At 47.0% G+C, this 14,904-nt stretch overlaps 1 protein-coding gene across 1 annotated transcript in view; it reads right to left on the reverse strand.

Moving 5' to 3' along the window:
* Positions 1-247: 247 nt before the first annotated feature.
* The window catches only part of LOC105996399 (polyamine-modulated factor 1-like), a 19,260-nt gene continuing 4,603 nt past the window's right edge, over positions 248-14,904 (reverse strand). The window contains exons 2-5 of the mRNA XM_013030480.1: positions 9,165-9,270; positions 6,053-6,153; positions 3,360-3,555; positions 248-1,696 (exon numbers count right to left, since the gene is read on the reverse strand). Coding sequence (XP_012885934.1) covers positions 1,643-1,696; positions 3,360-3,555; positions 6,053-6,153; positions 9,165-9,270 — 457 coding nt within the window. The 3' untranslated portion in view covers positions 248-1,642. The remainder of the gene's footprint in view (positions 1,697-3,359; positions 3,556-6,052; positions 6,154-9,164; positions 9,271-14,904) is intronic.

Genomic DNA, 14,904 nt, shown 5'->3' on the forward strand with positions numbered 1-14,904 from the left:
CACTGTCTGCCCCAGGGCAGGAGCCAAACCCCAGGAAGGGAGTACCAGGCCAGGCAGGCAATGCCCTCATTCACCCTGCAATCTGTTAAAAGGCAGGCTGGTATGGGGCCACTTCCTGTATAAGTCCTATACATCAGGACTGGAGAAGAGGTCAGGGCAGCACAGGACCAAGAACCAAAGCCCACAAAGGTGAGACTGGGTGTATGAGGACAACCTCTCCATCTCTGGGGCAGGCTAGGTGACAAGTGTCAGTGTACAGGGGTAAGGCCTTCAGGGAGCAGGGAGATGGAGTCACTTTTAGGTTACCCAGCAATCCGCTAGCCAGTACAGCCTCCCTCGTTAACAGCCGTTGGAGGGACTTGCCCCCTATTCCCATTCCAAAGTTGATAGGAAGGCCTGTCTTCTGACAGAACATTGTGACCTAAAACATCCATCCTACTCAAGAGCTGCCAGTGTCTCAGACTAGTGAGAAGAGAGGGTCCTGGCCCCTCTTTGTTTGGCCTGTGTCTTTGCTCACCTACCAACCCACCCACCAGGACTCAGTCTGCCCAACCTGATAGATAAAGCACTGGATGGGGAGGACTGGCAGGAGGGAAGTATCTGCCTAAATGCAGCTGTTCCTCAGAGAAAAAGGTAAGCTGGGCTCTGTTTATGGGGAGGAGAGCAGTTAGCAGAGGTCACTGTGATATCTTCCTGTCCTTGTCTCCTCAGGCAGCTCTAAAAAAGCCTACATATGGGTTAGGGTGAGCCTTCATCAAAAAAGAAAAACTGTTTACCAAATTGGAGCCCACCTCCTTTTCCCTCGGGTCTAGGAAGCACCATCTACCATCTGGTGACCCTGGCTAGAGAAAACTGAAGTAGGGAAAGACACAGTGCCCAGGTTTTGTGGAGGGCCCCACTATGTAAAACCCTGCCACCTATGGATACTTTCCCAGAATTAAGCCAATTAGCAAGGAGAAGGGTAGGGTGGGTTGGACAGAGTGATACCTTTGGCAGTTTGTTCTGACCTCAGGAAACACAAGGGTCCTGTTTTCTGATCTGCTGCCCTCTGCACATGATCAGATACAATCCGAGGCCCTAGCCTACTCCAGCCTAGAGGTTCCCAGGGCACTGAAGCTAAGGCCTTGACCTTGGCCAAGAGCTAGGGAGCCCAGGAGTGGTCTTGGCACAGGAAGCCCGGCGAGGAAGCATCCTCACAAATTATAGGGTAGAGGAAGAAGTTTATTTACAGATGTGGGGAGAACATGGCATGGCCCTTGGGCTGGCCAGTAAGGGGACAATCAGTGAAAACACATTCTCTAGGCCAGACCCAGGGATGGTATGTGTGTGTGTGTGTGTGGGGAGTGCTGGCCATACTAGAGAAGAGGCTTGGTATCCCACCCCATCCCCAGGGAGAGCTGGCTACAGGCTTCCATGTGGAAGAAAATAAGAGGAATCTTAAGGTAGTTGAGTGTGTGACTCCATGGGAGCCCCATAAGTTTAGCGGCAGTTGGGGGGCCTGCTCCAGCCTTGTCCTCCATTACTGCCTGGGGACTGGCACCATTTCAGCTGTTCTCAAAAGGCAGCCTGCCCAGGCCCAGAATGCTGACCACAGGACCTTGACCTTGACTGCCCTCTACTCTGGGGTTTGCCTGTCTCCTCCTCACTCAGGCTCCTTCAGTACATCCAGCAGCTCCCTCTGTTCTCTGTGTAGGGCCTGAAACCAATGAGAGAGAATAGATAGAGCATGAGGAAACTAACTTTGTCTCCTCAGTGCCTAATTCCATCTTAGCTTTCCCCAGTACAACGTAGCTCATGTCACTGGTTTAGCAGGGTAGGTGTCAAGACAGAGGCACATGGGGACTCTCTGCAATTTAGCACATATACACAGCAGCTGCGGTACCATGGTCACCTGGGATGGGCTCTCCAGAGCAGAGACCATTTTCAACAAGAGCTTGCAAAGTGGCCCCACATCCAGATTCCTCAGCAGAGCTTTTTTGTATATATGCCAGTAATAAAGCTTGAACTCAGGGCCTAGACACTGTCCCTTAGCTTTTTCCACCAAGGCTAGTGGTCTATCACTTGAGCCATAGCTCCACTTCTAGCTTTGTGGTGGTTAATTGGAGATTAGAGTTTCTAGGATTTCCTACCTGGGCTGGCTTGGAACTGCAATCTTCAGTTCTCAGCTTCCTGAGTACCTGGGATTACAAGTGTGAACTACTAACTGGTCTTGTGAAGAGAGACCAGGAAGAATCTGTACAGCATGAATTTGAGGAGAACAGGCAGGTCGGCCCCAGAGAGTGGCTGCAGGTTAGTCCATCTCGATGGATTCAGCAGTAGTGTTACCACTGGATCCTTCCTGAAGCTCCTCTTGGAATTGAACTTGGGTCAATAAGCCATCTTGTTACCCCAGCCACAAGTGCTACCTGTCCTTCATGCGATCACACCCTTGCCTTTCATCCAGTCACTTGAGGTCATATTCAGAAATTAAGTTGGCCTAAAAGAACACACTTGGGCTGGGAATGTGGCTTAGTGGTAGAGCGCTTGCCTAGCATGCATGAACCCCTGGGTTAGGTTCCTCAGTACCACATAAACAGAAAAAGCCGGAAGTGGCGCTGTGGCTCAAGTAGTAGAGTAGAGTAGAGCTAGCCTTGAGCACAGAGAGGCTCAGGGACAGTGCCCAGGCCCTGAGTTCAAGGCCCAGGGCTGGCAAAACAAAACAAAAAAACCCCAAACACATTTGCTGCTGGAGGATGTTCTGGATGTACAGAAGGCTTCAGAAATCATTCTAATGTGTGAGTTTTAAAAGTCCTGGCCATCGGGCTCGGAAGGTGGCTCAGTGGTAGAGCGCTTGCCTTGCATGCCTGAGGCTCTGGGTTCGATTCCTCAGCACCATATAAGCAAAAAGAAAAAAGCTGGAAGTGGTGCTGTGGCTCAAGTGGTAGAGCGCTAGCCTTGAGCTGAAGAGCTGGGGGACAGCACCCAGGCCCAGAGTTCAGGCCCCATGACTGGACCCCCCCACCAAAAAAAAAAAAAAAGTTCTGGCCATGTTTACTTGGAGCACCACTGGATGAAGAGGAGATGGAGAAACCATTACTGAGACAAAACCCCTTGTCCTCCCTGGACGTCAGAGACTGCAGCAGAGAACATGTGCTACATGGACTTCAGCAAGAGCAGGCTGGTGGGGGGAATCCAGGCAGCCTGACTGCTTAGGTCAAGGCTGGCAAGGAGCCTCTTGCAACAGAGGTGATGATACGTGACTGTTCCTGTGGGCCGCCCTCCTGCTCTTCTCTCCTCTTGGCAGAGGAGAAGCTACAAATTTGGGGATCTCTAGAGCTTACCAGAAACCAAAAGGAAAGTAAACATGGCTTGATACTCACCTGCCAGGCCTGTTGCCGGGCTTCAACCAGCTGCTGTAGCTCTTCTACCTGCCTGCGACCAGCCAGGACAGTGTCTGCCAACTCCTTGTTCTTGGCTTTCTGCTTCTGCACCTGGCGCTGAAGGGTGTCCCGTTGTTGCAGGAAGTAGGGTGCCATGACACTGCACAAGTCTTTCTCTGGGATCCCACTGGGGCGCCTTGGGGTGGGCACATGGAGACAGAAAGGAAGGGATACAGGGCTGGGAATATGGCTTAGTGGTAGAATGCTTGCCTAGCATGCATGAAGCCCTGGATTCGATTCTCAGTACCACATAAACAGAAAAAGCCAGAAGTGGCACTGTGGCTCAAGTAGTAGAGTGCTAACCTTGAGCACAGAAAGGCTCAGGGACAGTGGCCAGGCCCCGAGTTCAAGCCCTGGGACTGGAGAAAAGAAAGAAAGAAAGAAAAGGAGGGATACACGTGGAGGACTCTGCTTCCAAACTCAATCATTACTACCTCCAGTCTCAACTTGGGCTGTCAAGGCCTCTCATGTGAAAATTCTCACCTCCTAAAACCTGTTCCTGTGAGTAGTGCTCTCCTCCATTCCTCGGCTTCATTGCCTGGGCATATCTCCCAGTCTGCTCACTCATGCCTCGTTATACCCCACCTTCTCTTCCCTTCCACATATGCCCCATCTCCAGCACCCTAGAGCTGGGGGTGATTTTCCAGTCTCCCCCTCTGTTCTTGTGCTCTGCTGGTATATATCCCATCAGACTCTGAGCTGGAAGGGTTGGGGTGAGGCAGGATGAACCTACCAAGATGGGGTAGCTCCTGACAGAGCCTGGACCCTGGGAGGCCCCAAGAAGTGTTGGCCGATATGAGAAGATAAGGAAAGATGGGTCCAAGAAGGTAAGATTTATACAGGGAGTAGATGCCACTGTTTTCTTTTCTTTTTTGTTGTTTTGGGGCTTGAACTCTGGGCCTGGGCACTGTCCCTCAGCTCTTCAGCTCAAGGCGAGCGCTCTACCACTGGAGCCACAACGCCACTTCTGGCTTTTTCTGCTTATGTGGTGCTGAGGAATCAAACCCAGGGTCTCATGCATGTGAGGCAAGCATGCTTCCACCGAGCCACCTTCCCAGACTGATGCCACCGTTTTGTAAAAATTCTTTTTCACTAGTAAAATTTCTTTTTTTTTGGTCGATTGTGAGGCCTGAACTCTGGGCCTGGGTGCTATCCCCCAGCTCTTCAGCTCAAGGCTAGCGCTCTACCACTTGAGCCACAGCGCCACTTCCAGCTTTTTTCCTTTTGCTTATGTGGTGCTGAGGAATCGAACCCAGGGCCTGATGCATGCAAGGCAAGCACTCTACCACTGAGCCACTGTCCCAGCCCCCAGACTAGTCTTGAGCACAAAGAAGTGCAGGTATGGCACCCAGGCCTTGAGTTCAAGCCCCAGGACTGGCAAAAACAAAACAAAACAAAAAACTTAGGCACTAGTGGCTCATAATCCTAGATACTTGAGGCTGAGATTGAAGATCTCAGTCTGAGAGCTGGGAAGGTGGCTCAGTGGTAGAGTGCTTGCCTTGCATGCATGAGGCCCTGGGTTCGATTCCTCAGCACCACATAAGCAAAAAAAGAAAAAAGCCGGAAGTGGCGCTGTGGCTCAAATGGTAGAGTGCTAGCCTTGAGCTGAGGGACAGCACCCAGGCCCAGAGTTCAGGCCCCATGACCGGACCCCAAAAAAAGATATTACTACCTCTGTCCTGTGATCCTGTGAGGGAGAAATGGGTATAGAAGGCTAGAGCCTAGTCTGTTGTGTTAGCCTCCGTGCTCCACTCATCCCTCTGGGTTCCAGTCTTCTATCCTGGGATCCCTACCAGCCAGCTAGGCTTCCCACTGAAATGTCAGCTCATTCATTGCTGAATCTCTGGCATCGTCAACAGTACTGAGCAGGTAGTAGGTGCTCCCTATGTATCTGTTGACTGAATAAAAGCATCAAAGCCAGATGCTCTGCCAGTCTAACTTGTAAGTGATTCCAAATTCATGATTCTATCTCTTCCACATATCCTTCCCTCCCATTTCTCCCTCAGGCCCTGCAGGTTCTGAAAAGAGCTATCCTAGAGCTTCCTCAGCGGCCTCAAACCAACTCTTCTAAACCCCTGGGCAAGGTGTGGGGCTCATTCAGAGGGAACTCTGCAATTCAATTGTTTTTGGTTATTAGTCTGTTTATTTTCTCTACTAGTCAGGGTCCAACAGTCCCCCCAGTCTTTCTCTTTCTCCCCCCCCCTACCTTTTTTTGTTGTTGTTTTTGGGGCTTGAACACAGGGCCTGCCCTGAGCTTTTTAGATCAAGGCTAGCGCTCTACTATTTTGAGCCACAGCAACACTTCCAACTTTTTCTATGATTAATTGGAGGTAAGAGTCTCATGGACTTTCCTGCTTAGGCTGGCTTTGAACCACAATCTTCAGATCTTAGCCTCCTGAGTAGCTAGGATTACAGGCCTGAGCCACCAGCACCAGCTTCTCTCTTCCTCTGAAAGAGGGTCTGCCTCAGCCTCTTAACTAGAGGGATTACAGGTATACACTACCACATACCTGACTCAAAGCATTCTTTTTCAGGAGCAAAAAGCTAGTATCTCTTAAGTCAATCAGACTAAGTCTCCAAGAAGCTGAGGCACTGTCTCTTTGTTATCCTGCAACTTCCCATCCCTGTCTTACCAGGCTGGTCCCTTGTGGTCTTTGCCTTCTTCCACAATTTTGTCCAGTGAATTCAAGACAGCTTCTAGGTTCCCTTCCTCTTTGATTTCTGAGATTTCCTCCTGAAGAGAAAGGAGGAAAGAGCTGTAATAATACTAGGTAAGATCACAGTAGAAATTTGCTAAACTGATAATAGCAACTTGGTCAGATTTTGGCTAATTTCTATTTTGTTTTTATACTTTCCAAATCATCCCTATTTTTCTGAAATAATTAAGAAAATAAAATACTCTGATATACAGAAATTAGATCTAAAATACACTGGGATATAATCAATTATAATACAGGATTCTAAATACTCACATACAGTGAGACCTAAAGAGGATACTCAGGAGAGAAACAGAGGTATAATGCCTATGTGCATCTTCATATTTATATAAAATATACATGTTTAGATAAAATAGAAATATATAAATATGTTAAAATATAGTTATATAATATGTAAGTATTAATATAAAACTTATATTCAAGTAATATGTATTTATATAAAATATATATTTATATAAAATATATAACTACGGTATGGAAACAAGAGAGCTCTTTTTTTATTTTAATTTTTGATGATTCTGTCTTCTTTATGTATGATGTATGAAAGTGTACTTCTGGAGGGCTGGAGGAGGAGGGTACAGAACTCAGGGGAAAATGGGTGAAAAAGTGCAGCAGTGGAGCTCATTGACTGCAACAGACATTGATGAAAGTGAACCATGTGGGTAGAGATGGAAGGGAGGGAATGGGAGAGAATGAGGGAACAGATGACACTATGTGAAAGGAAATGTACTTATTACCTGACCTATGTAAAGGTAACCCTGCTGTATATCACCTCTAAAATAAAAATAAATTAGAAGAAAAAAGAAAATATAAAACAGGAAACATTTAAAAAGAACCAGCTTCACTGCCAGCCCATTAAATCTATTTTTTTTTTGTTTTTGCTGGTCATGGGGCCTGACTCTGGGCCTGAGCCTGGGCACTGTCCCTCAGCTCTTCAGCTCAAGGCTAGCGCTCTACCACTTGAGCCACAGCGCCACTTCCGGCTTTTTTTTCTGTTTGCTTATGTGGTGCTGAGGAATCGAACCCAGGGTCTTGAGCATGCAAGGCAAGCGCTCTACCACTGAGCCACCTTCCCAGCCCCTAGAAGCTGTTCCTCTTGACTTTCAACATTCCTCTTGATTTTCTTATCTGCACTATATTACCCTTTGCTAATTCCACATATTGATAAGACTATCCTGGACTGACAGCATAGGGGTCTGACTCTCTTTTCGTGCCATTCCTGGGCCTTGACCCTGGGGCCTCGGCTCTGTCCCTGAGCCTTCAAAAAAAATATATAATTTTATTGTTATTATTAAGGTGTTGTTAAGGTCTATCCCTTAGCTCTTCTGCTAACGCCTGACAGTATACCACTTGAGCCACAACTTCACTTCTAACTTTTTTTTTTCTTTTTTTTGGGGGGTCCGGTCATGGGGCCTGAACTCTGGGCCTGGGCACTGTCCCTCAGCTCTTCAGCTCAAGGCTAGGACTCTACCACTTGAGCCACAGTGCCACTTATGGCTTTTTTCTTTTTGCTTATGTGGTGCTGAGTAATCGAACCCAAGGCCTCAGGCATGCAAGGCAAGCACTCTACCACTGAGCCATCTTCCCAGCCCCCATTTCTAACTTTTTGATGGGTAATGAGTCTTATAGACTTTCCTGTCTGGGGTTAGCTTCAAACCATGATTTTCAGGCTCCTGAGTAGCTAGGATTACAGGCCATTAGCATTTAGCTTTTTTTTTTTTCTTGCTGGGGATGAAATCCAGGGCCTCACATATGCTAAGCAAGCGCTCTAGCTCTGTACCACTGAGCTACATTCCTAAACCTCATGTTCTTTGTTTTTGTCCTAGTCCTGGCGCCTGAATTCAGGGCCTCAGCACTGTCCTCTAGCCTTTTTTTAAAATATAATTTGAGGGGCTAGAAGGGTGGCTCAGTGGAAGAGCGCTTGCCTTGTATGCCTGAGGCCCTGGGTTCGATTCCTCAGCACCACATAAGCAAAAAGGAAAAAGCCGGAAGTGGCGCTGTGGCTCAACTGGTAGAGTGCTAGCTTTGAGCTGAAGAGCTGAGGGACAGCGCCCAGGCTCTGAGTACAGGCCCCACGACCGGACCCCCCCCCAAAAAAAATATATAATTTGATTGTTATTAAGGTGCTTTGTAAGTTAGGTAAGTAAGCACATTTCTTTTGGACAATGTCACCCCTTCCTTTGTGTTCCCCGTTACTCCCTCCTGTCCCTGCCCACAAGTTGCATAGTACCTGAGATTTTTTGCTCAAGGCTAGTGCTCCACCATTTGAGCCATGGCTCCGTTTCTGGCTTTTTTGGTAGCTAATTGGAGATAAGAGTCTCAGTGACTTTCCTGCCTGGGCTGGCTTTGAACCTTGCTCTTCAGATCTTAGCTTACTGAGTATCTAGGATTACAGACATGAGCTATCAGTGCCCAGCATATGTCCTTTATATCCATAGTTTATTCGACTTACTAAATGGCTAGTCTAGCTGGGTGCCAGTGGCTGATGCCTATAATCCTAGCTACTCAGGAGGCTGAGATCTGAGGATCACAGTTCAAAGCCAGCCCTGGCAGGTAAGTCCATAAGACTCTTATCTCCAATTAGCCATCAGAAAACTGGAAGTGGCGCTGTGGTTCAAGCGGTAGAGTGCTCATCTTCAGCTGAAGAACTCAGGGACAGCGCACAGGCCCAGAGTTCAAGCCCCAAGACTGACAAAAAAAAAAAGGCTTGTCTATACTAGGCATTGTCCTGGGAGTAGGATATATAAAGATGAGTAAGACCTTAGCTTTCCCTTACTGAGCTCTTCCTTATACAGTCTAGTGGGCAGGCAACATATAAACATATAATTACAATATACAATGATGAGAGCAGGGGTCACTCAAGATACCCATGTTACTTGGAAGGGTGACTGATGCTGCAGCCTGCTGGGCATACAGGACAGTCCTAGGTGCTGAAAAGACAAGAGAGTTGAGTCACCACCTTTAGGGTACTGACAATCTAGGGATAAAACCTAAGCCAATGGTATCTTTAAGGCTTCTTGCAACTCACCCGGATAGATGTCTGCAATTGAGTTATAAACTTGTCATAGATTCGCTGTGTCATCTCAGGCTGCAACTGGTAGAAGTGTTTGTAACAGTCAGTGAACCTCTGGTAGCTGGAGGGAAGAAGGAGGCAGATGTGGGGAGGGCCAAGCATACGGCAGCTATCAGGCTACTGGGCTCCTATGCTTCTTAGCACAGGATTCAAGCTTTGTCCACTTTGTGGTCCTGGCTAATGAAATGGATGCAAATTTTCCATCTCTAGTGCCACAGGATGGTTCACCTCACCACCAGTGCCCATTACCTTCTCCATTACTCTCAGCAGAGCTTTTTCTTTTCTTTTTCTAATCATAGGGCTAGAGTGTAGGGCCTAGGCACTTGTTCCTGACCTTTTTCGCTCAAGACTAGCACTCTACCACGTTGACCACAGCACCACTTCTGAGATAGAGTCTCATGGACTTTCCTGCCTGGGCTGGCTTCAAACCTTGGTCCCCAGATCTCAGCCTCCTGAGTAGCTAGGATTACAGGAGTGAATCAGTGGTGTCCAGCAGCAGAGCCCTTTTAAGTTCAGAGGTTTCTTTAAAAGTGGGAAAGTGAAGCCAGGTGTTGATGGCTCATGTCTATAATTGTAGCTATTAAGGAGGCTGAGATCTGAGGATCGTGGTTCAAAGTCAGCCAGGCAGGAAGGCCCATGAGACTCTTATCTCCAATAAACCATTCAGAAAACGGGAAGTGGCAAACACCAAAGTTCACGTGAACATGGCAATAGCCAATGTACAGTGGTTTGAAGGCTCAGTGTTATGGGCTAATGAAGGGTAGCAAAAGGTTCATCTTAAGTTGCGGAACAGGGGTAGCCTTGGTGACCTCTCATGACCTCCATCATGAAGCAAGTTCCAAGTAACCAAAGAACAATTCAAAGGACAGTTCTGGGCATCATTTCAACCTTTAGCAGTCCCAGATATGTTATTTTGCTGCTGGTTCCACCGGCCACACAGTCTGTGGCTGCAGGGAGGGACACATGATGCCTGCCCTGGTGGGGCCGAAATTGAAACTGGATAGTTGTGGCTCAGACACCAGAAATCCTGTTCTTCTAGCCTACTGGGGAGAAACTGACTGCCCTACCACTGTTATCTATGAACTCTTGTGGGTTGTCCCTTAATTTGAGAATTCAGTGATAGTGAAGGGCTCAGAAACAGGCACATTCATCCAAATAAATCAGATGGGAATATATATTGAATAGGACCATGTGATTTAAGCAAAGAAGTTAGTCAGCTAGACTGGGGTCCAAAGTGATTCCTTCCTTGTCAGCCAAAGCAGACTTGGCAATAGTTTGAATGTCCTGTAGACTTGCTGAAAAATACATTCAGGGAGAAGCAGGAAAGTAATATGTTTGGAAAACATTCGTAACCATTTATCCCCCGAGTACAAAATGTTATTTTCCCATGAAAGCTGCAATATCCTTGTGGACTTCTGCAATGTAGACTCTCTGGGACACCCAGGGTAATGGTAAAAGCACACAGACACTGTCTCTTAGACAGGGAACCCCCTTAGACTGAAGTGAGACCCAGGCTGCCTGACTCTAGGCCTGCCCCACTATGAGCTACTTCTCCCACCCTAGACCTTAGGCCCCAGGGCCTGGATTGGACAGCACAGTCCTCCTCCAGGGACTCCCTTAAGGCCTCTGTTCCTGTGCTCTCCTTCACCCCATGTTGAAACAGGTTCTTGGCTTTGACCTTCTGAGGTACACAGGTGGCCACCCAGCTATGTATTAAGTTAAAAAAAAAAAAAGCTGGCATTGGTGGCTCATGTCTGTAGGCTGAGATCTGAGAATCATGGTTTAAAGCCAGCTGAGGCAGACAGATCTGGGAGTCCTATCACCAATTAACTAGCAAAAAGCCAGAAGAGAAGATGTGGCTCAAGTGGCAGAGCCCTAGCAGTGAGTGAAAATGTTGATTGAGAGATCAAGGCCCTCAGTTCAAGCCACTGCTGTTATAGTATGTGTGTGCACGTGCATACACACACACAGAGAGACAGGGTCATATGACCAAATTTTAAAACTAAAACCACCATGTAACAATATTAACTGATTGTAGTCCCTTTTTTGGGGTCAGTTGTGAGGCTTGAACTCAGGGCCTGGGTACTGTTCCTGAGCTCTTTTGCTCAAAGGTAACACTCCACCACTTTGAGCTACAGCTCCACTTTGTTTTCTGGTAGTTAATTGGAGATAAGAGTCTCCTGGACTCTCCTGCTTGTATAGGCTTTGAACCTTGATCCTTGGATCTCAGCCTCCTGAGTAGCTAAGATTCCAGGTGGGAGCTACCAGTGCCTGGCTTCATTACTTTCTCTTAAGCTTTTCCCCTCCTTTTCTTTCTGTGCCAGCACCCGGAGTTGAACTCATTCTCACTCAGTATTTTCATTTATGACTGGTGTCCGATCACTTAAGCCACAGTTCCAGTCCCTTTTAGGGTGTTTATTTTCAAGACAGAGTCTTACTTTATGCCCAGGTTAGTCTGGACTATGATTCATTATTTGTACTTTCCCTTGTTGCTGGGCTAACAAGTGCCATCCTGCCCAGCCATTGGTTGAGGTAGAGTTGCATGAACTTTTATGCCTAGGCTGTTTTTGAACCATATTCTCTCCATCTCTACTTCCTAAGCAACTAAGATTACAGGCTTGAGTGACCACACTCAAGTTTAAGTTTCTTTGAAACATTACGTATTATCTGAGTAACCTTCAATTTTTTTTGCGGGGGGGGGGGGGGAGTACCAGTCCTAGGGCTTGAACTCCCAGGCCTGGGGCTGTCCCTGAGCTTTTTTGCTCAAAACTAGCATTCTTCTATTAGAGCCAAATCTCCATTTCTGACTTTTTGGTGGTTAATTGGAGATAAGAGACTCACAGTCTTTCCTGCCTGGGCTGGCTTTGAACCATGATCCTTAGATTTCAGTTTCCTGAGTAGCTAGATTACAGGTGTGAGCCACCAGCACTTGACATCACTTCTAACTTTTTGCTAGTTAATTTGGAATGTAGGCTGGCTTCTCCTCAGAACTCAGCCTTCTGAGTAGTAGGATTACCAGTGTGAGCAGATGGCACCCAACCCTTGTTTTGTTTTTTTTTTTGACGCTTGTGGGGTTTGAACTCTGAACCTGGGCACTGTTCCTGAGCTCTTCAGCTCAAGGTAAGCGCTCTTGAGCTCACTTGAGCCACAGTGCCACTTCTGGTTTTCTGGTGGTTAATTGCAGGTAAGAGTCTCACAGATTTTCCTTCCCGGGCTGGCTTTGAACTGTGATCCTCAGATCTCAGCCTCCTGAGTCACCCAACCGTTGTTTTTGAACTCACTGGAAAATCATTTCACTCACTGCAATAAAAATGCACTATGGGAATGCCATCACTCAGAAGCTGAGGCAGAAAGACAGGAGGACAGCTTGGGCTATATAACATGTTCAAGGTCAACACATACACACAAATTAAGGTGACATTGTCCAAAAAGATATACTCTTGGACTGGGAATGTAGCTTAGTGGTAGAGTGCTTGCCTAGCATTCATGAAGCCCTGGGTTCAATTCCTCAGTGTCACATAAACAGAAGAAGCCAGAAGTGGCGCTGTGGCTCAGGTGGTAGAGTGCTAGCCTTGAGCAAAAGAAGCTCAGGGACAGTGCCCAGGCCCTGAGTTCAAGTCCAGGACTGGCAACGAAGGAAGGAAGGACGGAAGGACGGAAGGAAGGAAGGAAGGAAGGAAGGAAGGAAGGAAGGAAGGAAGGAAGGTGCTCTTGGCTCACACCTGTAATCCTAGCAACTCAGGGGGCTGACATCTGAGGATCAGGGTTCGAAGCCAGCCTAGGCAGGAAAGTTCCTGAGACTTCTTTTTAAATTGTGAAAATAGATGGGTTACAATTACATGAGCAAGGTAATGAGTACATTTTTTTTGGGGGGGCGGGGGTCCGGTCGTGGGGCCTGAACTCGGCCTGGGCGCTGTCCCTCAGCTCTTTATTTTTTATTTTATTTATTTTATTATAATTATTTTTTTGGGTCCAGTCATGGGGCCTGAACTCTGGGCCTGGGCGTTGTCCCTCAACTCTTCAGCTCAAGGCTAGCACTCTACCACTTGAGCCACAGCGCCACTTCCGGCTTTTTTCTTTTTGCTTATGTGGTGCTGAGGAATTGAACCCAGGGCCTCATGCATGCAAGGCAAGCGCTCTCCACTGAGCCACCTTCCCAGCCCCATGACTACATTTCTTATCAAGCATTGTTGCCTCCTCTTTTGTTTCCCTTTACCATTCCCTCCCCCCTCCCCCACACTAAAGTTGTAATGTTTGTCAACATAACGTCTTGTACATCTCATTGTTGCAATGGGTCCACCTGTATCCCTATTTAAACAATTTATTTTTTCCCTTCCCCTCTCCAAATTATACCAACACCAAATACAGTGAAAACAGGGGTTATACCGAGGGGGAGGGACATACAAAGCAACAAAGAAATCATCTTATAAATATTAGAAACAACAGCAAGAAAGAAAACCCATTTGAATCCTTATCTTGGGGTTCATTTTGCCTAATATCAACTTATCTGACCGTTTCTGCTTGTCTCAGACATACACTAGTTATTGCAAATAAGGGAAACCATGGGACCTATGTTTCTCTGGGCCTGGCTTACTTTACTTACTATACTTTTTTCCAAGTCTTTCCATTTCCTAACAAATGGGGCAATGGCATTCTTTCTGATGGAGGCACAGAATTCCACTATATACCAATTTTTTTTTTTTTTGGTGGGTTGTGGGGCCTGAACTCTGGGCCTGGGCACTGTCCCTAAGCTCTTCAGCTCAAGGCGAGCGCTCTACTGCTTGAGCCACAGTGCCACTTCCGGTTTTCTAATGGTTTACTGGAGATAAGAATCTCACAACTTTCCTGCCTGGGCTGGCTTTGAGCCACCATCCTCAGATCTCAGCCTCAGGAGTAGCTAGGATTACAGGCGTGAGCCACTAGCACCGAGCTGATATACCACATTTTCTTGATCCATTCTTCTACTGAGGGGCATGTGAGTTGGTTCCATATCTTAGCTATGGTAAATAATGCTCCAATAAACATAGTTGTAGTGGTAGCTTTAGTATGGTCTTGTTTGTGATCATTCAGGCAAATGACCAAAAGTGGGATTGTTGGGTCATAGGAGAGTTCCTGAGACTCTTATCTCCAATAACCTACTCAGAAAAAGCCAGAAGTGGCTCAAGTGGTAGAGCACTAGCCTTGAGCACAAAGAGGCTCAAAGACTGCGCCCATGCCTTGAATTCAAGCCTTAAGACTGGCTAAAAAATAAAAAGAGAAAGAAATGTACTTTTTACTTGACTTGTGTAACTGTAACCCCCGCTGTATATCACCTTTAAAACAATTAAAAAACAGAAACAATCTACTGAGAAAAAACAAAAAAATCCCCAAAACCCCTTACTATAGGGTCCAGTGTTAGAACATGTGCTTTAGCATGCAGGAGGTCCTGGGTCAATCCCTAGCAGCAAAACAAAAACAACAAAACTACTTATAAGTTGAGTTGTAAGTTTCACCTTTAAAAAATTTAACTGACATGGACTGGGAAGGTGGCTCAGTGGTAGAGCGCTTGCCTTGCATGCATGAGGCCCTGGGTTCGATTCCTCAGCACCACATAAGCAAAAAAAGAAAAAAGCCGGAAGTGGCGCTGTGGCTCAAGTGGTAGAGTGCTAGCCTTGAGCTGAAGAGCTGAGGGACAGCGCCCAGGCCCAGAGTTCAG

The sequence above is a fragment of the Dipodomys ordii genome, unplaced genomic scaffold (assembly GCF_000151885.1).
Source record: "Dipodomys ordii isolate 6190 unplaced genomic scaffold, Dord_2.0 Scaffold131, whole genome shotgun sequence".
NCBI lineage: Eukaryota > Metazoa > Chordata > Mammalia > Rodentia > Heteromyidae > Dipodomys > Dipodomys ordii.